At 41.7% G+C, this 27,709-nt stretch overlaps 1 protein-coding gene across 1 annotated transcript in view; it reads left to right on the top strand.

The window, feature by feature from the left end:
• Positions 1-15,407: 15,407 nt before the first annotated feature.
• DDX10 (DEAD-box helicase 10) overlaps positions 15,408-27,709 on the top strand; it is a 159,487-nt gene continuing 147,185 nt past the window's right edge. The window contains exons 1-8 of the mRNA XM_063394605.1: positions 15,408-15,642; positions 19,587-19,647; positions 19,893-20,023; positions 21,648-21,806; positions 22,252-22,372; positions 23,500-23,689; positions 25,717-25,843; positions 27,117-27,279. Of these exons, the coding sequence (XP_063250675.1) occupies positions 15,457-15,642; positions 19,587-19,647; positions 19,893-20,023; positions 21,648-21,806; positions 22,252-22,372; positions 23,500-23,689; positions 25,717-25,843; positions 27,117-27,279 (1,138 nt within the window). The 5' untranslated portion in view covers positions 15,408-15,456. The remainder of the gene's footprint in view (positions 15,643-19,586; positions 19,648-19,892; positions 20,024-21,647; positions 21,807-22,251; positions 22,373-23,499; positions 23,690-25,716; positions 25,844-27,116; positions 27,280-27,709) is intronic.

A 27,709-nucleotide genomic window follows, 5' to 3' on the forward strand; every position in this document is an offset into this window, starting at 1 on the left:
CAAAAATGCTAATAAAAGTAATTTTGATGGCACAAGAGATGTCAAAGCAACTTAATCAGTTTTAACTTGTTTTATTTACAAGCTTACAAGATCTACATAGAAACTTCTTTCTTAAGAGCAAAAGAAAAATACAGAACCAAGATGGCACAGCCTTAGTACTGGCTTGGCTTTAAAGGCAAAGGAATTTATGAGATATACACATTCAGTAAACAATCACATTTATGTACTTATCTGGGGCTGATGGTGGAAGTGTTGTCACAGGGCTGGCATGGCAACAGACATTACCAAATCAGTGGAATTGCACAATAATTATTTTGTGCCATATATAGAATGGAAATGCTATCTGCTCTCATGGGCTAATTTGCAATGACTTGCCTACCCTGCAGGCCCTTGTATACCAGACCCATTGCAGTATGGAGATCCTTATATAGTGGTGCTAATATTCTACTGGTTAATGATTCTGAGTCATCCTCTTCTCTTGAGCTGTGGGCTTTGGGAGTCAATGGGCCCTGAGTCATGGTCAGTCTCCCACTACCAGAATTACCTTTCTCCAGCTGAGGCTGATTCAGCACAGTTGCTGAGTTGGCTTTATTAATTTTTTCCTTATCTTGCCCGTACTGCCAAATTTCCTGGTGGCCCACAGATTCTGCATTCCTTCTGTCCTCTATCAGTGGTACACTCTTCTTCCCATGCTTTAGTAACCTCCTCCTGGATCTGAGAAGCTTGTCAAGCCCTAAACCTTAACAATGCAGTCCTACTGACAACTAATTTGTCCTTCTAACACCCAGACATCCCTTAGAACTTGTTAGCTGTTATCTGTTCCATGGATTAAATTTCCTTTCTTGTTGATTAGGCTTAAAATTACACAAAGATCAAACATCAACGAACATACTTTCTTAAGAAAATTTTATATATGCCACATTTTGTAACACTGGGACACCTGACAGCTTGTTCTGGGGATCAGTTGCTGCCTCAGGAAATAGAAAATGGCACTTATACCACTGACTACCGTAATCTGGCAGAATGGACTACCTAAGTGCTGTAGCCCATTGAAAAGTGACATGTTGGCTTACCTGGGTAAGCCAGGTTACTCAACAGCAGCAGCTGCCAGCAGCTGGACAAATAATTCATATGGAGGCAGTTAGGAGCTGCCTATCACAACTTCTCTCCCCTGTATGGACACCCTCTGGTAGTAGTATCCACATTTTGTAATCTTAAATTTCATGATCTCGTTAGGAGTTGGATATGCTGTCCAGGGGATGAGGATGAGAAGATTGGTAAAATAAAAGCAGACAGTTTCTAAGGAGGAGCTGAGTCCTGCTACCCAGAACAGCAAAATATTTTCCTCTCTCCTTAATTTCCTTGGCACTGCGATGCTTGGTAGAAGATGCTCAAAAAGGAGGAAGAAATAATTATTTGCCATTGCAATTAATCCATGTCATGCATGATTAAGTCAGAGTACCTGAAATACATTTTCATTCAAACACCTCCTCATTCAAGGTGAGAGGCAAAACCAGTTCTTCCTCTGTGTCCTGATGGGGACACGTGTACCTTTTTCCATCAGCCCTGATGGCAAAGAACAGATCTGTATTCATTCAGAACAACAAAAAGACACTGTCAGGAAAGGCAAAAGCAGTTTGTGTACTGTAGTGGCTGACCTTGAGCCTAGACCTAGTCCCTTGTTCATTTCTCCCAAGAGGAATGGGGGAGAGACTTGGAAGTGCAAAAGCTGAAAACTTGGGTTGAGATAAAGAATTTAATAGGTGAAGAAAAGCTACTTGTGGAAGCAAAGCAGAATAAGGAATTAATTCACTGCTTCCCATTGACAGACGGTGTCCAGCTACTTCCTGGGAAGCAGGAACCTCACCACACATAACAGTTACTTGTGATGACAAATGCTTTAACCACAAACATCTCTCCCATTGATTTCATAGTTGAGCACAATGTTGTATGGCATGGAAAATCCCTTCAGTCACTCTGGGTCATCTGTCCTGGTTGTGTTCTGTCCCAGCTTCCTGTGTACCCCTAGATTATTTGCTGGTGGGCCAGAATAGAGGCATAAAACAAACAAAATAGTGTCCCTGGGCTGTACAAACACTGATCAGCAACATACAAAACTCCAGTGTGTTACTAACAGTGTCTCAGTCCCAAACAGGAAACGCAGAAGGCTTTGAAGAAAGGTAACTCCATCCCAGCCAGACCCAGTGCGAGGGCTGAGCATGTTGTACTGCTACAAGAGCTGTTGTGAGAGGAGAGGAGAGGAGCCCCTGTGCCAGCAGACATACCTGTGGAGGAGCCTCATGTGTCTGGGGATTGTGTATCATTGTAAACCTACAAATCAATTGAAAATCCAAAACTTGTTGATGTCTGATTGATGCAGCTCATGTTCTCTCCTTGTCTCAAGCAGAGTGAGTTATAGATGTATCTGTGTATTTGTTCTGTTTTTATTCAGCATTCAGCACATCAAGCACTGTACCTCGATGGACCCAAGCTGTGTTGCACTGCTGGGAAAATGCATGGAAGAAGCTGGCAGGGAGGCACAGGGCTACGGGTGTTTGCAGGAGCCCAGTCCTGGGCATGGCTTCCCAGGCAGGGCTGGCAGAGGTGCTGTGGCCAGAACCAGGAGTGGCTCCACAGCAGGGGTGTAGAGAGGGGTGCAGCCCCAGCATGACTCCAGAGGTGAGGTAGGCAGCAACACATGAGGTCCAGGGTGCGGTGCAAGAGCAGCATGCGTGCTGGCAAAACGCCCTGGTCCTGGCTCCATGCCCAGAAAATGACAAAAGAGGGAACCAGGAAAGGACCTACCAAATGACCTTCCACCTGGGAAACCTAATGATGGCTCCAGCGTGGGCTGTGGTGATACCTTCCTGGTGCAAGGTGAGGGTGGAAGAAACAGTGAGGGCCAAGGGTGGAACAAAACAGGCTATGAGGAGGACAGATGTGTGGAGAGATTGAGTAAGAGATTAGACAGATGCCAACTAAGCGTAAACTGATGTTAAAGCAAAATTTTAAATTGGAAGCTGCAGCACACAGACCCAATAATCACAGGTATCAGTGACTAGGAAGGAGAGTTGGAGAAACTGATGAAAAGGACGAGACAGCTGCAGATATCACTCATACAGAGAGGCAGTGCCTAAGTGACAAAGCCTACTGGTGCGTGGTTGACCCAGCAGCATACTTGGAGTAACTTTGAACTGGGAAAATACTTTTGACTAGGTCATTGATTTGTGTCATGAAGGTAAAAGTTGACCTAGTTGTGCACGGCTTCAGCTCCACTCTAGTGGATGATCAGTGAGAGTGACTCTTAGGATAGGGAGGGGGAATTGATTTGGTTGCATGAGAATCACGCAGCGTAGGTGTACAAAAGCAACAAGGAGATTAGAAAGAGCACTGGAGACCTCTAGAACTGTGACCTGAAGGGGAATCCAAAAGAAAGAGGAAGTCTTCATCACCAGTTTACAGCCCACTTCAAATCTTTTCCTGGATTTTTAAATCATACTAATAATTCATGCATGTAATTCTGTTATTGCTCTCTTAGAATGACATACTTCTCATTTAACAAAAAATAGTAAACACCAAATTGTTTTCATGCCTATATTCCACTACAAGAATACACCAGTAAAATCTATACTTGCAATTCAACATGGATCAAAAATTTTGCACTCAGACCTATCTGGGAAAAGAGCTTAGGTTTCTGAATGTGGAGGTTACCCTCCTGCTGTTGTGTATTATTATTGTATTTAAGAAACAGGACTTTAGGTAGATGATTTGCACAGCTAGGATATGAAGAGATAAAGCAGGTGTTTTCCTTCCAGTGAAAATGACCCTACAAAACAATCCTGAATACTCTCTAACTGTCTGAGTTAAGGGTAAAAGCAGTTTATGTATACTGAGGTATTTGCAAACTGTCTGAGTAGCTTGTTAAATGGAGATCTACTGAACCATGTGCTTACTATCAATAATTTGTTAGTAAATTTATGAAAGAAGATCTTGTGCTGATGCAGAGTGACTGTCAGTTGCAAGCACTGTTAATAACAATGTCTGTATTTCCAGTGCAACTGCACATTTAATGAGTTTCTAGATTATTTCAATCTCTTTATTTAGTGTTCTTCGAGTCAAATTGCTAGCGAGGTTTTTTTCCATTATATTCACGTGTATCTGTAGGAACAGTTTGTTTCTTTGTCACCGTTATGCATAGAAGCCTTTGCAGAATGCTAATGAGATAAATTTATCTCACTAAATGGGCATCAAGGCAGGTATCCATTTAAACATTTGTGAATGATGATGCTTCAACAAATATAGAGCTTCAATTATCAATCTACATATTGGGTGTTAGGAAAAGGTTCCTTACCCAGAGGGTGTTTGGGCACTGGAACAGGCTCCCCAGGGAAGTGGTCCCAGCACCAGCCTGGCAGAGTTCAAGAAGTGTCTGGACAAGGCTCTCAGGTACACAGTGTGACTTAAGAATAGTGGTGTGCAGGGCCACAGTTGAACTCAATGCTTTGGGTCCCTTCCAACTCAGCTTATGCTGTGAATTGTGTGATTCTGTGATTTACAAAGGCTTTCTGGCTGTCTACAAAGAACATGTTTTTCAGTGGCTTATTTTTCACTACATTTTTCAAAATTTGAATTGATGTTCATGTCCTTCATGAATTCCAGTGTATCTCCAAGGTCTTTATTTTGCAAAACACGTTTTTTGAATCCATACTGTCTAAGAACTGACACAGAATGTTTTCATCCTGTAGAAGGACCTTGGGGGACCTTAGAAAATGCAGTTACCTGCATATTCCAACATATAGCAGTTGCATTGCCTGCCTCAGAATCTTGAGGACTCAGAACAGCTTTTAAAAATCCACCTATAACATCAGTCTGCTTTTCCTGCTGCACTTGTTGCCAATTGAACCCCTCCCGGGAGCAGCAATAATTGGATTTATTGCAGAAAGGCATCTAGCTACAGGAAGTTTCTCTTTAATATTACTGCAAGGAATGGGGTGGAGTGATTTGAATGGAGATGCAAAATAGTTGTTATCAGGAGTGAAGATCAAAGAGAAGGTGATGAATGGGCAGTTTCGGTTGTTATTGCTTTTGAGAGGTGACTGAAGGGAAAACAAAGCAAAACACACACATAAATTGTTGCCAGTAAGTTAAAGGTATTGGTCTGGATTCTTAGTACACCAAGTTCATTTGCTCTGCAGTGCCTAAAACAATTTAACACTAAAGAAAATAAGCCTTTTCATTCTTTTCTGTAAGAACAGATATAGTAACTCAAATGCCTCTTCCTTTTCCCTAAAATTAAACTGAAATCCCTCACTGTGTATCCTGGATTTTCTCCTCTGATCTCTGGTTTCTTTTCAAGCATGTCTCTGGTTATATTTGTATCTCATTCAATAGCACAATATGCCATATTATGCTGACATATATTACACCAATTTTTGTGGCCCAACAGGCAGTAAGCACAATAAAACAGAATAACAATAATAAATGGTGGGAAAAAACAGCAGCTTTTTGTCAATCCAAATTTGAATCTATATTGTATTCTTCTGAACCTGTTCATACTATCCCAAGCAGAGAGGCAATGCCAGGTGGAAGAAAACATTCTTGCCAGGATGTGCTTCTGTGAACACTCGATGTGAGTAGATGTGCTCGTTACAGTTTTATTTATCCCTAAATGGAGCTACCTTCTTCCCATGTCTGAAGCATTGCAATCAGAATAAAATCCAAGCCTCATGTACATCTACAGCAAAACCCCAAGGAGAACTAGATTGCAAGTTTTCACAGTATTTGCATTGTTGTATGTAAAAGGAAGCAAGTGTTCTGGGGCTTCTTCTCAGAGAGGCTAAGCTACTCAGAAGTTCTCTGCTTGGTTTACCCTTTCTGTGCAGTGAAAACGCTACTGTTTCCCTGATGTCACAAGGCTGGATGCTTCGGATACTCCAAAGTGACCGATAGAGACTGATGTGAGTGAATGGAATGCAGTTTTCCTCTGCCAGATGAGGAAAGCCAGAGCACGGCACATTCCCTTTGAAATTTACTGAGTGACACCGCAGTATAAATCCTTCACAGACTGTTTACAGTCTGGGGCAGAAGGTTGAGCAGATTTAATTTACCATTAAATCTCTACATGGAGCCGTCCAGCTGAACGACCCTTAAACACATGACAGAATGATACACAGCAATAGCACTGGGGCTTTTGTTGCTTTTGCTTTTAGTCACTCCTATTTGTGCCTCACAGGATAGCTTCTAGCTAGAGAGATAAAGAATGTCTAAATAAGAATCTTATGATAGAAGCAGTTTCATTGTAACACCCATATGTTATGAATAGTTAAAATCAACTCAGTCATCATTGGTACAGATAAAGTTGGAACCATTTTCTTCATGTATAATTTCACCTTTAGTTACACTGAATTTTAATTGTTGTTTTATAATCTAGCTAGTTATTCTACAGACTTCACAGAAAATCCTTTGACACAGCAGAATACACTGTAGCACAGAGAGCCAGGAGCACAGAGTGAGAGTGAGGCCGGTGGGGACACTGTCCTCCTCCCTGGCAAGGCACAATCCCACAGTACTGGAACAGGGCAAGCAGAGCAGGTCCTGTGGTGGTCACCTAGCTCAGGCACATGCCAGTGACCACCAGACACACAAGTTTGTGGTGATCCAAGGTCCAAGGTCAAGCCATGTCCCCTCTTGAAGCCATGAATCTGAGCTCTGTGGTAGGAAGCTTTTTCTGCCAAACCCTACTGAGTGGCAGAGCCTTTTAGCTTAGACTGGGTGACTGTGACTGTCAAGCTCCTGAATGTGACACGAGCCAATCCTCTGTAGAGCTGTGTAGAGCTTTTATAGGTTTTGTGTTTGTTTTTATAAGTTGTTGAACCTGTCTCATTTAAGTCTGAAACAGAGATGCTAATTTCATTAAAGAATACTGAACATTTTCTGAACTGGATCCAAAAAGTAGCCACTGAAAGATCTGTTAGATTTGTTTAGGCTTTAAAGTGTGCATGTGAATCAACCACATTTGCTGAAACAACCTGTTTCCTGAGTGTTATTATTGATGGTGATTTAAAGGATTGCTAAATTAAGTGAAACTAGAACACTAAACTGCTGAGAAGATTAGTGAAGCTTTTTTATGTCCATGTCTTCACATGCCTGTTATTGAGTCTTTACATTTGACAAACATTAAACTCTTTGGGGAGGGATAGGGGCAGTCAGTTCCAGCTTGTAGGCACTTTAATGTCCTGTCTACATGTCATGTTCTCATTATAGTGAGGGGAAACCCAGTCAATACAGCTAATGGACTCTGGAGGAGGATTCAGATGTCTCTTTCAAAATGAGTCAAATAGCTCTACAGTTTCCAGTGGGATTGAACATAAGCATCCAATGTTCTAGGGTATAGAAGCACAAGGCTGGCAGATATAACGTGGGGTATATGGGAGATATGTGCCCTTCTGGAGAAGCAGCTGGAGCTCAGGCAGGGTGCCTTACAGCATCTCAGATGGCAACTAAACAATTGAACCAAGCCCCTCCATTTAGATGCCTATACATACATATATCTATGATCTGGAGCTGAATCTCACACCTGAGATTTCGTTGTTAAGAAATTTTAAATCATTGTGTTCATTTTCCAAACAAAAGTAGCCAGAATCTCCCATGAAAAATGTTATTTTTCTTAATATAGGTTCTGGTTTTGCTTTTTCCCATGTTCTTACAACCAGAGGAAGTACAGAAATGTTATTGTAAGATTTGAAAATCCAGCTACTCAGACACATCTTTACTCCATCATCATGAACTGGCCTTTGGTAGGCAACTGTAGACAAATCTGCACAACTTCATCACCACACCCTGAAAGAAACCCTTCTACCCTTTCCTTGGCTTTGTGATTGTGAAGATGAGGAGATTTTGCACAGCAGCTCTTCTGTCTCCAGTTTTTAGAATGCTGTGATCACTCTGGAGTTTGGAGGTCACATGGCTACTCATGCTATAGTGACAGTATCCTTTTCACCCAAGCCTTGGCAGCACCTTATACTTGAGAAATCAAATGCAACTGAAGTAATAAAGCACAAAGATAAATTTATTTTTTATGAGACTTTGCAGTTACTTAAGGGACAAATTTGGTTTGACAACTTTACAGTTTGTGCAGCTGTTGTCCATACAGGTCCACGCAGGACTCCTTCAAGTGTAGGGACTGTCAGCAAGAATGGTTGAATGGTAGGGACACGGGCATGGGTCCAATCTCACCTCTGGCAGCATAAATAGGCACTACCAGGGTAGTTCATCTTCAGTTTCCTTTTGCCTTTCCACATTGCCTCTTTGTGAAAGACTCCCAGCCTATGTCTCTTCTCTTAAATTTGTCTCGTGACCTGTTACTATGAAATATCAGTCTAATGAGTCTAAACATTTGAAACAAATTTAACTTCTACAGCCAGAAACATGCACATAGATAGGGCAGGCTGCGTGGCTTACACTTCTCAGCCACAAAAAGATGTTACTAAATCATCATAAATAGGAAGGAAATGTACACTTCGGAGTTGAGCAATACACCTAGTGAATAAACAAGAGGTTCAAAATAATAAACTATGACTCTTTCTCCAAATGCAAGAATAATCAAACACATAAAAACAAGAATAATAAGGCGTAAGTGCCTGTTGCATAAAGGTACTGTGCCTTTTTTACATATCTGACAACCCAAATATATTTTACTACACTAATGAGCTGGGAAAAACAATACATTAATTGTCTCCTGAAATTATTCTCAAATACAGAAAGGCCAAGAACTGTGCAAAATGAAAATGCTTTTTTTTGTACAGAGTACCTTTATAATCAAAGGACAGCATTTAAGCAAGTCATTTTTATATTAAGGTTCAGTAGCACCACAGATCGTACTATTCTGTTTGGGGAATGGCATTCTTCCAAAATGTGTGATCATCTGAAAGGTTAACTCATCTTTTGTAATTTCATTTGTCAAGTCTGTATCTCAGCCAAGAAATCAGCTCAGTTGTGAAAGAACTGTCAAGAGTGTTCAAGATTAAATGCACATTTATGGAGTTCCCTGTGTTGGAATAACTGCCGTGCCCTGGGACTGCACAGAGATCCCAGCTGTCACGATAAGGCAGCCTTGATTATTTAATGGTCCTTCCCAGGGTGGTGTGCCTGTTATGATCCCAGTTTATTACTCATTTTTATTTCTCCAGGCCTGTCATGGCCCCTAGTGGCTCAGAGACACGCAGACAGCACCGTGGGCCCGGCACTGACAGCCCGGAGAAGGCTGAAGTGCTGCAGGGCAAACTGTGGGAAGGGGTGAAGTGATGGGGCCTCGGAAGCCTGGGTGTGTTCGACAGCTCTGTGCGCCAAAACAAGCTGCAGCAAATCCCATCATATATTTCCTGCAAGATTGGTCATGCTTATAATTTTCAATAAAAAACATTTTTGTTGACTTAAAGGAAAAATGTTTTGATTTTGTGTTTGTTTTAACATTCATCTCGTGTCTTTCTTAAAAGAAATATATGTATCATAATATTTTGGAGAGGCAGATGATTTAAAGACTGAAAGTATGACACAGTAAGTAATTAATTTTTAGAATTACTTTCTGTTTTATAGGTTATCTTGTCTGACAATCTGAGTGAAAGCTTTTCTTCTTGTCCATGGAATTGTTCTTGTTGGTCAGAGTTTACATCAGAGCTTTCCCACTGTTCAGGTGGGCTTTCATTGGCAAAAAGTTCATTCTATGGGCCCTGTAGACTAACTCATGAATATTAGCAGTCCTCTAGAAAACAAAAAGTCCTCTGGCATTCCAGGAGAAATGTGTTTATGCCATTCTAGTTGTGGCACCTTTAGCTTTTGGAGTGTTTACCTAAACCCAAATTCCTATAATTTACATGCTTGGTAAAAGCATTTTTGTTTTATCAATTCCCCAAGAAGAAATGCATCTGCAAATTCATATTTGTTTCATTGTTGGGAAAAAACTGTTCATTACTAAGAGGAAAATACAAACTCTTAATTACACCACACAATATTCTTGGTAATAACTGACTGTTTATCCATCACAAATAACCCATTTTCTCAGACCAGGAATTATTGAAACAGTGTTTCTACTGTGCTTTTGAAAATCCAGTGTAACTTTCAACTTCAAAAATATAATTTCTTGGTAGTCTTTTATTATAGGGCTACCCAATACAGGAAAAAAACAATGCTATGGGCTTAATTTTCTTTTTCTCCACCCTGTCTCTTTTATTCATTGCTCTCCATCCCAAACACCTACTGTGACTCCTTTTTAGAGTTGCTTACCCTGGGTCTGCATGAGAGTATCAACATTTGTTTCAAACTGAGAGCATTGATTTTTTTCTCAGCCTGCAGTACTCAGACTAATACCTCTTGGCTAAGCTGAAATGGAGTCCTGAGACCATGGGCAGGAGTTGGGAGAGACCCTGGGGGAGACTTAGCAGGGACAATAAAGTCCAATAGTGCCCTCAGAACCCTGACATCTACTCTAACCCATTTCTTCTATGAACAATTCTGTCCATCACACCTAATAACGCTCATTTTAAAGTAATTTTTCTTTTTCCAAGTGAGATTACCATTTTTCTATGTCATATTGTAGATCATTTGGACAAATAAAAATTCATAATAAAGTTCATAATGTTCTGATAGGAACATTAGCTCTGTTAAAAGTAACTTACAGATCTGACTGCCACTTCCATACTTTTTCCAAACTGTTCTGAAGATACATTGCAGTAGTGCAAATATTACATGGAAGATCCATCCTTTCACTGTGGGTGTCTCATTCAGAATATTCTCTCAGGCAGAATATTCTCACATGCTTTCTCTCAAATCCTCTGAAGCATAGCAAGTAAGCATTGGAAGAGTTTTGAGAGCCTCTTGGTTGAGGAAATTCTCCTAGCATGTGGCAGTTCCACTGAGAAGGGCTTTAGTGATATTTCAGTGACAAATGGTCCTTCTGGGGTCACTTTCTCTGTTTGCTGACTACTTCTTTAGGTACAAGATAAAAATTATGTGGATAAATGGAAAGTAAACAGGTTAATATAAAATGATCAAGGATTTAATGTGAATGACAAAGTTTAACTTAAACACAGTGATAATTTAAAAAAAATCAAATAAAATCAACATTTACTTATCATAAATTCCTGTAGAGATTTGCAGAGGAAATGTTTAACTGGGGTATGTGGTATGTGAATGAGAGTCTCTGTGGCTGCATGAGGCACCAGGAGAAATTGTAGGTGCAGCAGGAGTGCAGGGAATGATGCACTTGCAACAAGTCAACAGATTACGACCAGGCATGAAATGCAGGAAAGAATATAGGCAGGAATAGGGAATTGGCAAGATTTGGGTGTTGGGACAACAGTTCTAAATCCTTGGCATGAAAAAAGCTCCAAGAAACACAGAGCTACAGCAGTGTGGTACAACTCAGCTTGGCCCTGAGGTTTTCTAAAGAGAGAATATGAAGGATACTGGAGATGGCAAACCATTGTCACCATTCAGGATGAACCCAGACGAAGTGATGAGGGCATGGCAAGGACTGGCTGCTCTGCAAGAGCCAGGATCTCAGCCTGGTACAGCCTGAGTGAGGGAGCAGGGCATGCTCACAGGTGGCAGCTGTGGTCAACCAGGAGCCCAACTCATCAAACGTGCCTGAGGCAGGTCCAAGGTCAAGCTGGAAAAATCAATTGCCTGCTCAGGGACAGCATGAGGATGAGCATCAGGATCAGAATCAGGATGAGGTCTGGTTGCCATAATCAGGGTCAGATACAGTCACTGATGACTGGGCATGTTCACAGTGACAAAGCAGGACTGAGGTCAAGCCAGGAAGTCATTCTGCAGCTCTGGGTCCCAGCCAGTGGGGTCTGTGGCCACAGGCATGGCTGTGGCTGGGCTGGGGACCAACATGACATATGACATAACTTGGACAGGGCCTGAAGCTGCAGGGTGGAGCTGTGCCAGGGTGAGGACTGAGGTGAGGCTGGTCAGGGTCATTAAGGTCTATGAGTGCCCTCAGGGCTCTGACCTTGCTACTTGGTGCCCCATGTCCTCCTCACCATAAATAACTCTTTTGAAACACACAGATGTTTGTGCTTATGAGTAGGAAGGATTGAGTATGCATGAAAGTGAAATCTATGGAGAATGAGTGTTCTTGAAATGGGTCTTGTTCAAAGTGAAAAATTGCTGCCTTCTTCTCTGTGGTCATGCATAGGGTCTTGTTACTTTTATTGTTATAGCTATATTCCCTTCATTTCTTCAAATTGCAAGAAAACAACTGAACTTGGATCATTTATTTGAACCATTTATAATCTCTCTCTCTCAATCCCTCTCAGAAGGACCTCTGGTTCTGCCACAGTTTTAGGATAGTACTATTACAAGAAAACTGAAGTTTTAAATGTGTTACAAATTTCACAAGGTAGAATTTGTTCCTGTATAAATGAGAAACTTTTACAAACTCCTGCCTGATTCTCACTTCAGGGTGAGAGGACAACAGAAAAATTAGAAGGGTGGTTCTAGGGCTCTTGCAGGCTCCCAGACCTCCAGCCCAGAGCTCCATCCAGCATTTTACCTTGTACTGTGGGACACAGGACAAGGCTCTCTTTCCTCTTCGGTATATGGAGCTCTTGGCTAATGAGCAAATTAATTATTAAAAAGAATCAGCATGCTTTCATGTTTTTCAGAAGTTTTGAAAGCATTCATGACAGCAGCATAAAAAGCTGTTTTAGAAACAGGACAGCAAGATTATTTTCCTTTTTTTCTTTTTCATTGAGTATTTATGTCTGTCATGACTCACAGACCACTGCTGCTGTTCTGTTATGAAAGAGGTGAGCCCTGCAGGCAAAACACAGACCAGGTGAGCAAAGACAGCATGTTCAAACACAACACTTTTACTGTACATTTACTTAGGAAAAGAGTAAACTCAGTCCAGTGCTGTGACAGCCGGAACTCTACACAGGAGGGTTTTTTGCTTGTTTGTTTTTCTATTACAGGCAGACATATAAAATGCCTAAACTGGCAGCTGAGCCCTGTGACAGTCTGACTGTGCTAGACTGGGACTTTGTTTTGCACGTCAAGTTAATGTGCTGTAACTGTGGGAAACATGGGACATCCCCCAAAGCACTTGCTGCGGGGTGGATCGGCATCTTCTGAAAGCAGCTTTTTATCAGGTAGTTTTGGACAAAACCATTTCAAGAATAAAACCTTCAGTATACATACTTACTCATCTGCACAGCAATAAACCCCTAGAAAAAAACAATTGCATTCAAAGCTTTACCTGGGAGGAGAGATCTCCCTAGGGCATATTCAAGGGAGATTTTTCCATTCCCTCCTGAAATTAGTAACTTCATGGATTTTAAAGGGAAACCAAACATTTCTATGATTACAGGTTCCCCTAATCTCAGGGAGGAAGGAAAACATCTTTCAGTGATACACTCAACATATGTATGGCAAAAGTGGAGCTAATTAAGGGACACTCCCTTTTCCCTTGGCTTTCTGGAATTCTAAACCCTCATCAGAGATAGCAATTATTTTGGGAGTCTTTCACTCTTCCCCTCATCAACATGTTTACTTCCGTCTTATGCCATTGCGTAAATATGTTTGTAATTTTCTCTTCCTGATGTGGCACAATAATTCCACAGCCTGTTTTTGTTTTTAATTGTGTGTGCTGATGAAGTGCTAAAACTGACTCAGCAAATTGTTTCTGACCACTGAACAGCTGCAGAGCAATGCAAACCTTCCCGCTGGGAGGGGTTAAAAATTGGTGAATGTAAGGATAGCGTAACATAAATCTGCAGGTTGCCTAAATCTAGTTTGTTGAGAGATATGTGCCTCTTACAGACACCAGCCTTACACCATGCAGTGTAAAACTCTGCAGCTTTCCCTGTGACCTTCTGCCAACCCTTTGCATAGTTAAAGGCTCTGAGCCAAGGCCATTAGGACTGACTACAGCTGTATAATGAAGGATCAGAGCACATGTCAGAGCTTAAACCCAGCACCTTAAACATGAGCCTCACTCTATGTCTTTCAACCGAGTTTTGAATTTTTCCAAATGTCAATTTTCGCTGTAACAAATGAGCAAATAAAGCATTAACAGCCTTGTCACAGAACTCTTCCTCTTGATTCCAGCTCCAGAGTACTCACTCCAGCTCTGGGGTCCTCAATACAAGGAAGACATAGACCTGAAATGAGTCCAGAAGAGGCCAGGAAGGATGATCAGAATGATAGAGCACCTCTCCTATGATGAGAGACTGAGAGAGCTGTTTAACCTGGCGTAGAGAAGGCTCCAGGGAGACCTTATAAGTACTTTCCAGTATTTAAAAGGGGCTTGTGACACCAAGCTGAGCAGTGTGACTGACACACTTCAGGGATGGGCTGCCATCCAGAGGGATGAGGTGTTTTCCACTGGTGCATGCAGTGGACAAGCTTGAGAACTGAGCCTGTGGGACTGTCATGAGGTTTGAGTGCACCAAGTGCAAGGTGCTCCACATAGGTCTGGGCAACTCCTGGTATGAACACAGGAAACAGATGCAGAGCAGCCCTGCGGAGAAGGACTCAGTGGTGCTGGTGGGTGAGAGGCTGGCCATGAGCTGTCAGTGTGCACTCACAGCCCAGAAAGCCAAAGCAGTGTGGGCAGCAGGGCAGGGAGGGGATTCTGCCCCTCTGCCCTGTGAGACCCCACCTGCAGGGCTGCATCCAGCTCTGGGCTCCAGCACAGGGAGGACAGGGACCTGCTGGAGTGAGTCCAGAGGAGGGACACCTGGATGATTCGAGGGATGGAGAGCCTCCCCTGTGAAGAAAGGCTTGAGAGAATTGGGATTGCTCAGCCTGGAAAAGAGAAGGCTTTGGGAAACCTTTGAAACCTTTCAGTATCTGAAGGAGGCTTGCAAGAGCTGAAGGGGAGCTTTTGACAAGAGCATGCAGAACAAGAAGGAAAGTCTTCAGTGTCAGTGCCGTGAGTCACTGGGACAAACTGCCCAGAGAAGCTGTGGATGCTGCATCCCTGGAAGTGTCCAAGGCCAGGCTGGATGGCGCTTTGAACAACTTGGTGTAGTGAATGGTGCCCCTGTCCACGGCAGAGGGGCTGGAACCGGGTACTCTTTAAGGTCCTTTCCAACCACACCCATTTTACGATTCTGTGATTCCCCCACACCACCACTTTGCTGAGGACAAAATTTATGCCACCACTAAGCACATACCCCTTTACTATTACGGCTTTGTTTTTCCTTTCCGTTTTATAATCTGTATCGCAGCGCATTTCCCTTGCTGCGGCACGAACTCATCTTTTCGGGGTGATACTCCACAAACTACGACATTTCCCCAAAACTACCCCAAGCTCCCCGCGCCGGCCGGGCCGGGCCGGGTCTGCCGGCGGCGCGGCCCCAGTGACGCGCGCGCAGTGACGCGCTCCGGCTGCGCCCGCCCCGCCCCGGCCCGGCCGTGCTGACCCACGCGGGGCGGCGGGACAGCATGGGCCGGCCCGGCGGCGCCGCGGCCACGGCCGCCACCATGGACCCCGTGCGCAGCTTCGAGCGCTGGAAGAAGAAATACACCCGGCGGACGAAGAAGCTGCGGCTGCAGCGCAAGGAGAGGAAGCGGCCCGAGTGGCAGGTGGAGCGGGAGAACATCGGCCGCCTGGTGCAGCGCTACCCCGAGGTACGGGCGGGCCGGTGGCGAGGGGCTGTGGAGAAGCGGCTCCTCTCCTCGTGCGGCGTGTGCGTGGCTGGAACCGGCAGGAGGAGGGATGGTATCTGCGTGCGGGTCCTGGGCAGGGCTGGGCAGCCCCCCCTCTGGCAGGGCTGTGGGTAGGAGGCGTGTTGGGTGGCAGTTCTCTGGCGGGCAGAGGGCTTTTACAGTCGCGAGGGAGAGATGATGCTGTGTTCTTTTTCCCCAGACAGGGGAGGAGGAGGGCCCGGTAGGCGCAGTTCCAGTGGTTTTGGTGGAGGTGGCTGGACAGGCTGTGGAGCCGGGGGCAGTGGGACCCTCGGGCAGGGGAGTTTATGGTTAGGAGGGCAGCGAGGAGGAGGCTGAAGCAAGTGGTGGGAAAGGTTGTAAGGGGGGTCACTTGGCCCTCTCACCAGGCAGTGTGGATATCTCCCTGCTGGAGATAAGACACGTCTGTCTCGCACTACAGGCAAACCATCACTGTGAATGAATGTGTTGTTTAGCCTCAAACCAGGAAATAGGTATTTGAATGCAGGACCTGAAGTGAGCGGTGTTGGTTTTGTCACCCAGATCCCCTGGAATTCCTGCGGGAGACAGTCGGCTTTGGAAGCACGCTGATCAGTGGAAAGCACTGCAGTTGTGAATAACGGGTTAGATGTGTGCTGCCTGTGGCGCTGCTCTGCCTCCTGCCCGCGTTTGCTGAGTTTGCAGGGCACTTTTACGGGGTTATGCAGCACTCGGCACAGCTGGGAGTGATCACTTCTTGGTGGTTGTAGTTTGATTGAGCAGAAAGTAATGACAAGAGGAACAGAGGAAACACATCTGTTACCATAAAGAGGTCATGTTCGTTCCTTTAGTTAAGATTCATTAAGTTAGTATCCTTGAGCTTCACTGGATCATTTGCTTTGCTGTTTGAAAGCACATGGCATGTTCCTCTACTCCTGGCCTTGGCTATGTGAATGTCTGTGGATGTTTCCGTGTCACCAATGTGACTGCACACGCGTCTGTTTCTGGGCAGGGGCGATAGTTCTGTGTCACTGTGCAGCCTGGGGCAGCAGAGCTGGGGATTGGGTAGTGGAAGGTTGTGTTTGTGGGTGTTTTTAGCTGTTGAAGAAAAGAGGCTTGTAACGTTCAGGCATGTTTTCATCAGAATTAAGAAAAAGTAAACACATGCTTGTATTAGGATAGGTCTGGAGGCTCTTGGTGTCACCTCTGCTGGGATTTTGCTGTCCTTTTGCTCCGCAGTTCTCTTGCCTGTGAACATACGATTGAATGCCCACCTAATTTTCTGTCTTAAGTCCTTCAGATATTCTTTTCTAGTCCCTGACAAGGTTTATCACTGGGTCTCCAGTGTTTCTTCTGTATTATCCTGAATCTGGTTAAAGTGGGAGTAGAAACTGTGAAGAAGTGCCATGTGCTTGGATCTTCAGGGGTCTCCCCTGAGTTCTGCATGATGCAGATCCCTTAGGGACAAGGGAGGTAGAAAGCTCTTGGGTAGACTCCTCTCTGTGAAGAGCAGTGGCTGGAGTCTCTGGCACACAGGTTGTGCATGGCTTAGATTTCTGTGTGCATGGAGCAGTGGTAGAATGGCTGATGGATGCAAGATGATCCAGTTCGGCCTCCTGTCCATAATTTCGTTTGTGAGAATAACTACAATGGATAAACAAGACAAAATTAATAATGAAGACTCAACCACTGTACTTTATTACTGGATTTTTTTTTCGTTTGTTGACATGTGATGGTAAGTGTATAGGAGCCAGCATGTGCCAGCATAAATGGAAAATGTGAAATTTAGTTGCAATATGTCCATATTGTGGGACCATTTTCTGTGTTCATAGATGAGCTGTTTGCTTTTGATTCAGTGACTTTGTTGCCTGACTGCCAGGCCATTGATGGCCATGGTATTTTCCAAACAGTTGTGCTCATGAAAAGCATTAGCAGCCTAACTGATGTGCTAGGGAGCTGTTTGTGAAAAATCCTTTCTAGTCTGCTCAGTGTCAAATTGGTTGAGTTAAATCAGAAAAGCATTTGAAGTGTTTGAGATGAGCTGGCTGCTCTCATCTCAAATGCTCTCATCTCAGAGAGAGTTCCTGGTTACAGGCTCCCGGCAGATGGGCAGAGGTAGTGACTTTGGACAGGGAAACAAACTAAGTAGAAGTTGGTGGTGTTTTCCATTGGTGCATATAGATGTGGAATAGGACTATCAGATCTGTTAAACCTGTTAAAATCTATCTCTTTAGCTGCACATAATCAATTTCATGAATTCTTTTTTGATGTTAGTAAAATACTTTTCCCTCCTGTAGGCCTACTGTTTTTCTATGCAGAGTGTTTCTTGGCTGAAATTAACCACGGCTGTATACATCACTGAGTTGTAAATATTTAGCATGCAAAATAGTAAGACTGGGAATTACCAACTGAATTTGGAAGTATTTGTCAAGAATTCCAATTTATGAAAGTCAAAAAAAGACCTTTTTTATGCTGATTCCCCCCTCCAAACTAATGTTTGGCAAGGGTTCAGTTCCTCTGTTAGGACTCAGTGGAAGTTTGAAATCTACCTTGTAAGAGCTTTGCCTTGAAATGCGTCAAACCCAGGTTCTAATAAGAGAATTATTACCTTTTACCTGTTTTTACCTTTTATTTATAGAGATTAAATTCATGTCTTAAGTTACTTGTCTTGATTTTACCAGAGAGAACTAGGCTGAAAAGAGTGCTGTTGTGATTTAGATGCTCTCAACAGCTATCACCTCAGTTTCCTGTAACAGGCAGAGCCTGTAAAAGGCTTGGTACTTCAAGGAGAAAAAAGGCTGATCTGACAGCTCAGTAGCTCTTTATCTGAAGCTTTCTCTGGAATTGTTAACACAAGATGTCAGGAGGGTCTGAAGACTATTTTGCTTGCTTCCTGATTTGGGATATTTCTGTTCAGCAGTTGGTTAGAGATAAACAATACCTATTAGAAATGCATGAGTTGTAAGCTCCCAGTTTGACATTTAGAAATCTCAGTTTATGGATTTTAGTCAGCATGCATTCAAAGCTGTATAGTCTACCTTCTTTTTCAGGCTTTATAAAAATGCAGTAGTTTCTATTTTTTTCTTTAAATTTTGTGGGGTTTTTTGTCCTGCTACTACTGGTTGTGAACTTTGCCAGTAAAAGCTCTTCACATCTGCTAGAACAGCCTGTAAAATAGTACATTTTTTCCAAGAGCTCTACTTGACACCTCATCTTTGAGGTAAATCGTTGAGCTAACTCATGGACTCAAACATTTTGTGTTGGGGACTCTGTGTGTGTGTGTATAAATAACAGCTCTCAAATGTGGGTGCATACAGAGAACTAAGTTAGTCGGTGTCAGGACAATGAACTACTTTTTCAGTATTCTTTTTTTTAACCCTTAGGACAGCTCTAAAAATTTAAATACACCAAGTGCTAACCAAGAGGTTAGCAAAGTGCAAACCAAGAGATTTGTGTATCCGGTGAGCTTCAGGACAGAGGTGAACTCTTCCCAGTCGGGTGGATGTAATATTGCTGCAGCTCTGGGTGCCCGAATACACCCTGCAGTGAGGAAGTGCCTGTATTCCCAGTAGATCCCTGCTGGGATCTGAAAACACAGATCTGGAAAGGACATCTGGGCTCTAGTAAGGTGGAGACCAGGGGCCTCCTGAGGTCCTCTTCCATCTAAATTGCTCTGTGATTTCATGATGGTCTGAACTTTAAATTGTGCTACTAGCCTAATTATTCAAGTATATTATTACTTACTGAATAGTTTATGGTGAACCAGTGGTTTAGATTAGGTCAAGCTAGTATAGGTTGCCTGACTAGCTAACTTGAATCAGGTCAGACTGAACTACTACATATTTATGTTAACACCAACTTGCAGAATGCTATTCAATTCCTCTGTTATTGTTGGACTGTAAACATTGATTAAAATTATTTTGTTTCAGATAAATGCAAGTGAAATCCAAAGATTTTCAGATTTTCCATTGTCAAAGAAAACCCTTAAAGGTGAGTATAGAACTTTTCTGTGGAAAATAATACAAGTAAAAGGGAATTCATTGTTTATATGTATCTGAACATTTTTTTTCTTTAAACGAAGTTTTAGGTAAGTATTGCCGTGTACAGCATTTTCTGAACAGAGCAATGCAGTCGTGGGCCAGACAAAATTAAATAGTTTTTTTTCTTTCTTCTTTTTTTTTTGTTCCTCTTGCCCTCCCACATTCTCTCTTCTCTTCCCACCCTGCAAATACTAGGGCTGCAGGAAGCTCAGTATCGTGTGGTAACAGAGATACAGAGGCAAACCATAGGTCTGGCTTTACAAGGTAAAGATGTACTTGGAGCTGCAAAGACTGGATCGGGCAAAACATTGGCTTTTATTGTTCCAGTAAGTAATTTACATCCTTCTGCTCAAACCAAGTTATCTGTGAACTATTGATGTCAGTCATCTTACATTAGTAGATCCTGAGAGAAAAGTTAAAATTCAGCTGATCTGAGTGTTTCAGGAAAGCCAAGATACGCAGGAATTGAATAAAGCTGCTTGAGCTTCTGAAAGAAGTGTATTTTTTGTGGCAGGAATATTCCATGACTTAAAAGTTTCATTTTGATCCTTACATTAGTAGACCCTGTGTGGTTTAGGAAGTGCTTTGTTTTTCTCTCAAGAATGTTTTTCTGGTGCAGCTCCAGTTGTCCAATTTTTCTGGCATTTGAAAACTAGGTGTCTGAAACAGAACAGTGGCTTTTTTTTAGGTGACTGGTTTTCACTCCTTTAAAATGATACAATTTTGGACTTTATATAACAAAGTTAACCTTAGTGATTGCGAACTTCCTGTCAGCTCCTTAGAAATTATTTCTAAGTGCAAGCAGAATAGTGGGATGAAAAACCCTGTCATGGATGTCCATGTCTGACAGTTTTACTCAAAGCATCATGATCTGCATTTCATTTCTTCAATTTAAAAGTATAATTGAGACATGTGCTTAAAGTGCACATATAAATGGATACAAACACCAAAGGGGATAAATATGTTTTTAATGGAGTTACTCTGTGTTAAACATTACTTGCATTTTTGTAAACATAAATTTCTTTGAAGCCTATTACATCAGTAGCTGTGAGAACAGTAGTAGGTGCTTTAAATACCCTCTCGAGTAAAGAAGATTTATGCTTTATACCGCTTTTTTTAAAAAGAAAGTCTTATTAGTAGACAATAAGAAAAATGTAGGTGGCTTCAAAAGTCTTGGGAATTTGAGAAACAAGTGAGATGGCTCTATTATTTAAGAGCAGAAGTGCTGTATTTTACAAACCTTATTTTAAAACAGAGGAGAGGGCTAAGAGAGGAGCTGAAGAGCTGAAGAGTGGAAAAAAAGTTGATTGTGCAAGTATGCTTACCAGCTCTCAGTATTTCAGAAGGCTTCAGAAGTTCATACCTGTAAAGTCCTTGAGTTGGGATTAGCTGACTAATACAGTGTTTCTGCAGTATGAATTCATAAGAGGAGGAATAATCCTGGTGTGAGCTGTGTGGCAACTTTAGTTGGAATGCTCTGTACGTAATGTGTGGATAATACTGCTTCAATTCTATAAGCCAGAATTAAAGTTTCAATAATTAACGTTCTTCTAGGTGCTCGTTCTGTTCCTGATTCCCACAAAACCTTATGAGCAGGCAAATTTCTCATATTTTTCTACACTGATTCCTATTATCATATAAATGGCCTAATTTCCAGAATTCAGCAGAGTAGGATTAATTGTGCAGTGAAGTGTTCATGATTTTCCACCCATTGTTATCTGTCATAGGTACTGGAGAATTTTGCTGCAGCAAGTGGAATTACCATTAGTTAGAATTTATATATCATCAAACTATGAAAAATATGCACTGTTTCTTCATGTCATTATTTTAATTAATGGTAATTAATGTGTGTTCATATTTTCTTTTTAAATGACACTTTTTGTTTCCAATTTGTTGTGGCATGTTTTCCTTCTGAGATTTCTGTGGTGATAAGGTGGTAATTTCTTTCAGGCGTTGGAGCTCCTGTATCGGCAGCAGTGGACTTCAGCTGATGGCCTGGGGGTTTTGATCATATCGCCCACCCGCGAGCTGGCGTATCAAACCTTCAAGGTTCTGCGTAAAGTGGGGAAGAATCATGAGTTCTCAGCTGGCCTCATCATTGGAGGGAAGGTGTGTGTCCTCTCGTGGGGCTTGCTGTAGGGAAACACAGCTGAGTGCTGTATCGAGTGCCAGTTTAGGAAGGAAGCCCTGGGCTCGAAAAGTCAAGGACAGCTACTGTTAATGGGAGCCTATCAGTGACCCACCAATTTTCTTGTGTGTATTCTATGTCTTTTTGAAACATATTTAAAATCTTTTCAGTGTCCATGACTGGATGGACCTTCCTGCCAAGTCTTCCACCACTATCCTGGTAATTTAGATTACTCAGAAATACTTCTTTCTCAAGCCACAGGTGTGAGCATGCTGAAGAAATGATGGCATATCTGTGGGAAGAGGAAAGGCTGTTCCTTGACTGTTCTTTCTAAAAGCTGTTAATAAGCTAAACTGGTCTGACTGTCTCTGGTACTGGATTTCTAGTCTGAAGAACTAGAGCTAAGCTGGGTTAACTCTCTTTCAGGATCTGAAAGAAGAGTCTGAAAGAATCCACTACATAAATATGCTAATTTGCACTCCAGGACGGCTTTTACAACACATGGATGAAACTTCATATTTCTATGCATCTGATCTGCAAATGTTGAGTAAGTTTTTTAAGTATTTGAAAGTACCTGGGAATATATTGCAACAGCTCATAATTGTGTGCAACTTCCTTGCATAAAGGGTTTATTCTTGTCATGGTGTGTAGATAAAATGGCATTTAAACTTGCACTTGTTCAAATTAAATTAGAAAACAGCAAAACTCCTTTCTTGGGTGTACTTTCTCTGAAGCAGTTGCTGAGCATGCCTTCCTTAGGATGATAAGAACAAGCAGGGGATTTAATAAGGAACCCAAACCCCAATGCAGTACCCCATATAATCTTCTACATTTGTCTTTACTAATGCTAAACTCACTTTCTGGTTATGGCTCTTGTGTCTTTTCTGATATGATAATTAACTAGCTATATAGGATATCCACTGCAGCATGTGTGTTTTGGACCAGTTCTAGAAAACATTTTGCTTTGTATTTTAAGACAGATTTCTGCTTCTTTTATTCTTTAGTTTGCATTACCATTGTTTTCATCCTTCTGAACAAAAATTTTGAGTATAATGAAAAGGTTTGCCTGCTACTAAGAACTGCATAATCTTTAGCATAGCTTGAGGATCTTAGAAGCAATTAAGAAGCTAATGAAGCTGATAAAATGTGAAATTATGCTTGCAACACTTAGTACAATTCATGGCAGTTAGACAAGAATTGCATTAAATCTAGGCTCTTTTAAATCTTTGTCTCTGTGCCACTTGGTTTATACCCTGTATTTCAATGGTAAATTCAGCTTAGGTACAGGAGAGTGTTTGGCTCTGTCACAAATACTACAACACTGTTTTACATTCTGTGCTTTTATTTCAGTAAGAGGGTACGGAGTCTGTTCACAAACTGCTGAACTGTTTACTTGAGATGCTGGTCTTTTTGCTTCTGCATGTGAAACCAAGGGCTGTTTTGTGTTTTGTGCATAGATAATAGGAAATGCTATGATTTCTGTTGCAGGTATTTTTAAAAACATGTTCTATGAAGTACAGGGATATCTAAAGAGATTCCTGTCATGTGCAGTAGTTAATTTAATCTCTGCATTTTAAGTACAGGCAGAATTTTGTGCTGTGTGGGTTTAATGTAGAGTTTTTTTAAAAACTAAATCTAAACCCATTTTTTTCTCAAATTTGTCTTTCAATCCAGTTCTTGATGAAGCTGACAGAATTCTAGACATGGGGTTTGCTGATACAATGAATGCAATCATAGAAAATCTACCTAAGAAACGCCAGACCTTGCTTTTTTCTGCAACACAAACAAAATCCGTGAAGGATCTTGCCCGGCTGAGTCTGAAAGATCCAGAATATGTCTGGGTTCATGAAAAAGCCAAATTCAGGTATGTGGCGATTTTTTTCTTCTTTTTTTCCTGGTGAGGGTTAGATAGTGTGATCCTGTTTAGCTGCTTTTCTGACAGTTCCCTGAATCAGAGGTTGTGTTGTGCACCCATCACTGGATCAATGTCTGATCCTGCAGTGTGCCTTCCTGAAAGCAAGGAATTTCCAAATAAGAGGACTAGTTCTGACTGAATCACTACAGGGAGGCTGAACCTGTGCTTGTCTTGACTCCTCAGGCAGCTTCTCAGCCTGGAATTTTTTTTTCCTGAGGAAGGTGCAGAGTGGATTATAGCCAGTGTCCTGGGTCTTGCAGCACTCAGTTCTGAAAAACTCCTTTTTTGTTGTTCAGCTTCCTTGCCTCCCGCCTGTGTGTGCTTACTGTGCAAAAGCACCTCAAATACAGTTGGTCTGTGTGCCATTTATAAATCTGACTTTGCAAGGATGTGCCTTCCTCTTGGGAAAAGAGGACAGTCTTGCTTGTGTATTCAGTATTAGGTGCCCAAAAGGAAGCATGTGGTGTTAGTTCGTGTGAGGTCACTCCCGTGGCTTCCTGATGTGCTGCATTTTCTGTGCATGTTCAGGGCTCCGGCCCTGCGTGCACAGAATAAATCTGTCCGGCCCCACAGTTCGGAGTAGGATGGGAGGCCCTTGCTGGAAGGGAAGTATGTGGTGTGCCATGTTCAAAAAATTTAATGTATCACTAAATGAACGTTGCTTTTTGGCACATAATTTTCTTTTGAAATCCAAATGAAGAATGTTATTTTGCATTTTTGTGGGCTTGATCATCTGAGTGTCAAATTGCTTATGAGCATGGATGATTCTTTTTACGCTCGTCTGTGAAATATGCATATATTTCCATATGTAAGATGCAGGAGAAAGGTAAAGCACAGAGATGAAAATGGCTTTCCTGGGAACAAACAAGAAATCATCAGGAAAATGCACGGCAGAACAACATTGAATCTTGAAGAAGTTTTTACTATTTGATATGATTATCTTGGTATTATACTGCAAATACCTTTTTTTAATCAGTAGTGCTATCAAAGGCATCTTAAATTAACAGGATTGCCAGAAAAAAAAGTGTGGTTAATGCCCTCTTAGCAGCAGAGAATGTACAAGACTCATTTGAAGTCTGCATTTTGGTGACTATCTGTTTCACAGATCTCCCATGTTCGGTGAAGTCTATTTTAAAGTACATTTAATTTTTTTAAATATTTGGGAGAATGCAATTAGTTTACAAACCAGTTTTAAAAATGAAGGTAATGATTTGTTTTAGAATTTACTGCCTTAGGTTATTACCTTATAAAATCAATTTTCTCTGAAAGACTTAGAAAGCAAAAGGTGGTGTGGCATAATTCAAATTAATAACAGAATAAAAACTGGAGGAGTCTCTTGTAATTTCATCCTCCCAAATGAGCACTTTTCGAAAGGTAGTTTTCAGTACCTACGGTCTGTTTAGGATGAAGCAGGGGGACTGTAAGAGATGAGCATTTAGATGTGTTTCAAGGGCAAATATCCCAAAGACTTTTTTGTTGTTGTTTTATTTCTGCTTTTAAGAACAGAAATGTGAGTTCAGATGACAATTCAGAGCTTTAGAAAGTAATTTTGCATCTCAGTGTAATCAGTAGGAGCACATCAGTGCTCCCTTTTTGTGTGTGATTAGACTCTGCTTTGACATTGCCTTAAGCACAAATGATGCTTTAACAGGAATAATAGACAAAATTGCATTTTAAGTCAAGGCAATTTGAAAGTCGCTGCTTAGACATGGAAAGAGTTTGCCTTGCTGGAAGTAAATGAATTTAGAAGTAATGTCAAAAGTCATCTATCCCTCCCTGCTGGCTTTTAATAAGGGAATTGATGTAGCTTTCAAATTAAGCTGCTAAAACTTGTTTCTCAAAGTGGAAGAGCTTTCCAGCCCGATTCCTTTTCTTTTCTCCTTTTTCTGAGTATGTATAAGACTCTTGGCTTAAAAGAAGAGTGAGACATTTCTATGATTTGACTAATACACTTTTTCTTTTTCTTTCTTTTTTAGTACCCCAGCAACTTTGGATCAGAACTATATTGTCTGTGAGCTTCAGCAAAAAGTAAACATGTTATACTCTTTCCTGAGAACTCATTTGAAAAAGAAGAGCATTGTGTTTTTTGCAAGCTGTAAAGAGGTATGTTTTTTTTTCTCCCTCCTTCTGTCCCAGAATTTAAAAACTAAGAAAATGAAGATACTCATATAGATGTCAATGCATCAGAGAGGTGAGATTGTGAACTGATTTGCAACAGGAAATTGGAGGAATAAAACATCACCTACACTGCATGTCATTCAGGGCCTGGCTTCTAGGCAGTCCAGTGACCCAGGCTCAGTGCAGGAAGGTTCTGGAGACCTGAGTGTTCTCAGCCATTTTTGTGGTCTGCTGTTAAAAACGAATGCTAAAAGTTAATGTCAGTAAGGCCAGCTATTTCAGTTCTGTCTTTTGACATGTTTCATAGTTAGGTTACAAAATATTGCAGTAATTTTACTTGCTTTCCTTACAAGCTTTTAAGTCTGTCTAATCTGCCTGTTTGAGAAGGTGTGATTGTGAAACAGTACAGGCAAAGGTTTTTCTTCCACAGCAAGTAATCCTTCAAATACCTGCTTGTATAAGTGTCCTGGGACCATTCTGTTGAAGTTATTTGCACATGTTTGTTTGGCACAGGTATTTGTACCTATAACTACTGCATGTATCAAGTATTTTACAGTGCAGTTGTTGCTTGCTAGTATTTTACAATAATAGACCATTTTACAATGGCCTAATAAACAGTCATTGCAATTCTTTCACCTGTACAAGAGGTTGCAATATATTTGTTGTTCTGCAGTTGACTGGTGAGTACACTGAAGTGTTTGGCTTAGTTGTACAGAAATTCTTGGAGCTGCAGCTGTTCCTGCAGTATACATAGTTTATGTAATTACTTTCTTAAAAAGATGCCAGGTAGCTGCCTGCTGTAAAATTATGCTGCATCATGAGTACTGTGGGTAAGAGTAAACAGACTGATTTTATAAGAGAACCTGTTGAAACTTGAAATAGTAAACTGAGACTGTAGACTGATTTGAGTTGCAAGCATAAAACACAACACTCTTGCAGTGCTGTTTAAAAGAAGTGCTTCTGATGGACTTTTCATACTTTGGTCCTTTGCATGCAGCCTAAGTACTCACATCCCAAGTTGTTCTTACTGTTAACTCCTCTGGTTTCCTTTAGGAAATGCTGTTGAAAAGCATGGCAATTTTTTGCTTTTGTCTTTTAGTACCTGGTTGCGTAACAAGGTCTCAACATCTCTTTTCTCTGATGTGGAGAAAAGTTTATTTAATTGAATGTACCATGTCAGTTACTATATACACTCTATATGAACTTAAGATGTTTAACAGTGCATGGTAATTCTTTTCCCCCCTGATTTGTTGGGTAGGTTCAGTATCTGTTCAGAGTGTTCTGTAAGCTTCAGCCTGGCCTTCCTGTCCTGGCTCTCCACGGCAAGCAGCAGCAGATGAAGAGAATGGAAGTCTACACTTGTTTCGTTCGGAAAAAGGCAGCGGTGCTTTTCGCTACAGATATCGCAGCTCGTGGCCTGGGTAGGTACCCACAGAAGCAACAGCTAAACCTCTTAAGGCTTCATCAGACATTATGCTCTGAAGACTGACCCAATTTTTGAAAGATGAAGCTGTAGTTTGCTTAGGAGCTCAAAATAGAGATGCTTCTTAAGACTTCTTCTGTTTCTTTACTGAAGAGGCCCACTTCGTCTGTTCTTACCTTTTCTTTTTATCCCAGAGAAACGTGTGTGGTATGGAAACAGTGATGTATTTGTTTATTACACACTGTAAAGCAAGATTCCAGCAGTTCTAGGTATTTCTGATATGCCTGTATCCTGTGGGTTATTCCAAAGGATATGAAAAATTGCTATCCTACCGGTACGTGGAAATGGAAACCTGAAATTTTAATGTCTGATATATGAGTGGCATTGTCAGACTGCATTGATAAGGAGACAGAAAAATAAATGAGGGT

The sequence above is a fragment of the Prinia subflava genome, chromosome 3, assembly GCF_021018805.1.
Source record: "Prinia subflava isolate CZ2003 ecotype Zambia chromosome 3, Cam_Psub_1.2, whole genome shotgun sequence".
Classification (NCBI taxonomy): Eukaryota; Metazoa; Chordata; class Aves; order Passeriformes; family Cisticolidae; genus Prinia; species Prinia subflava.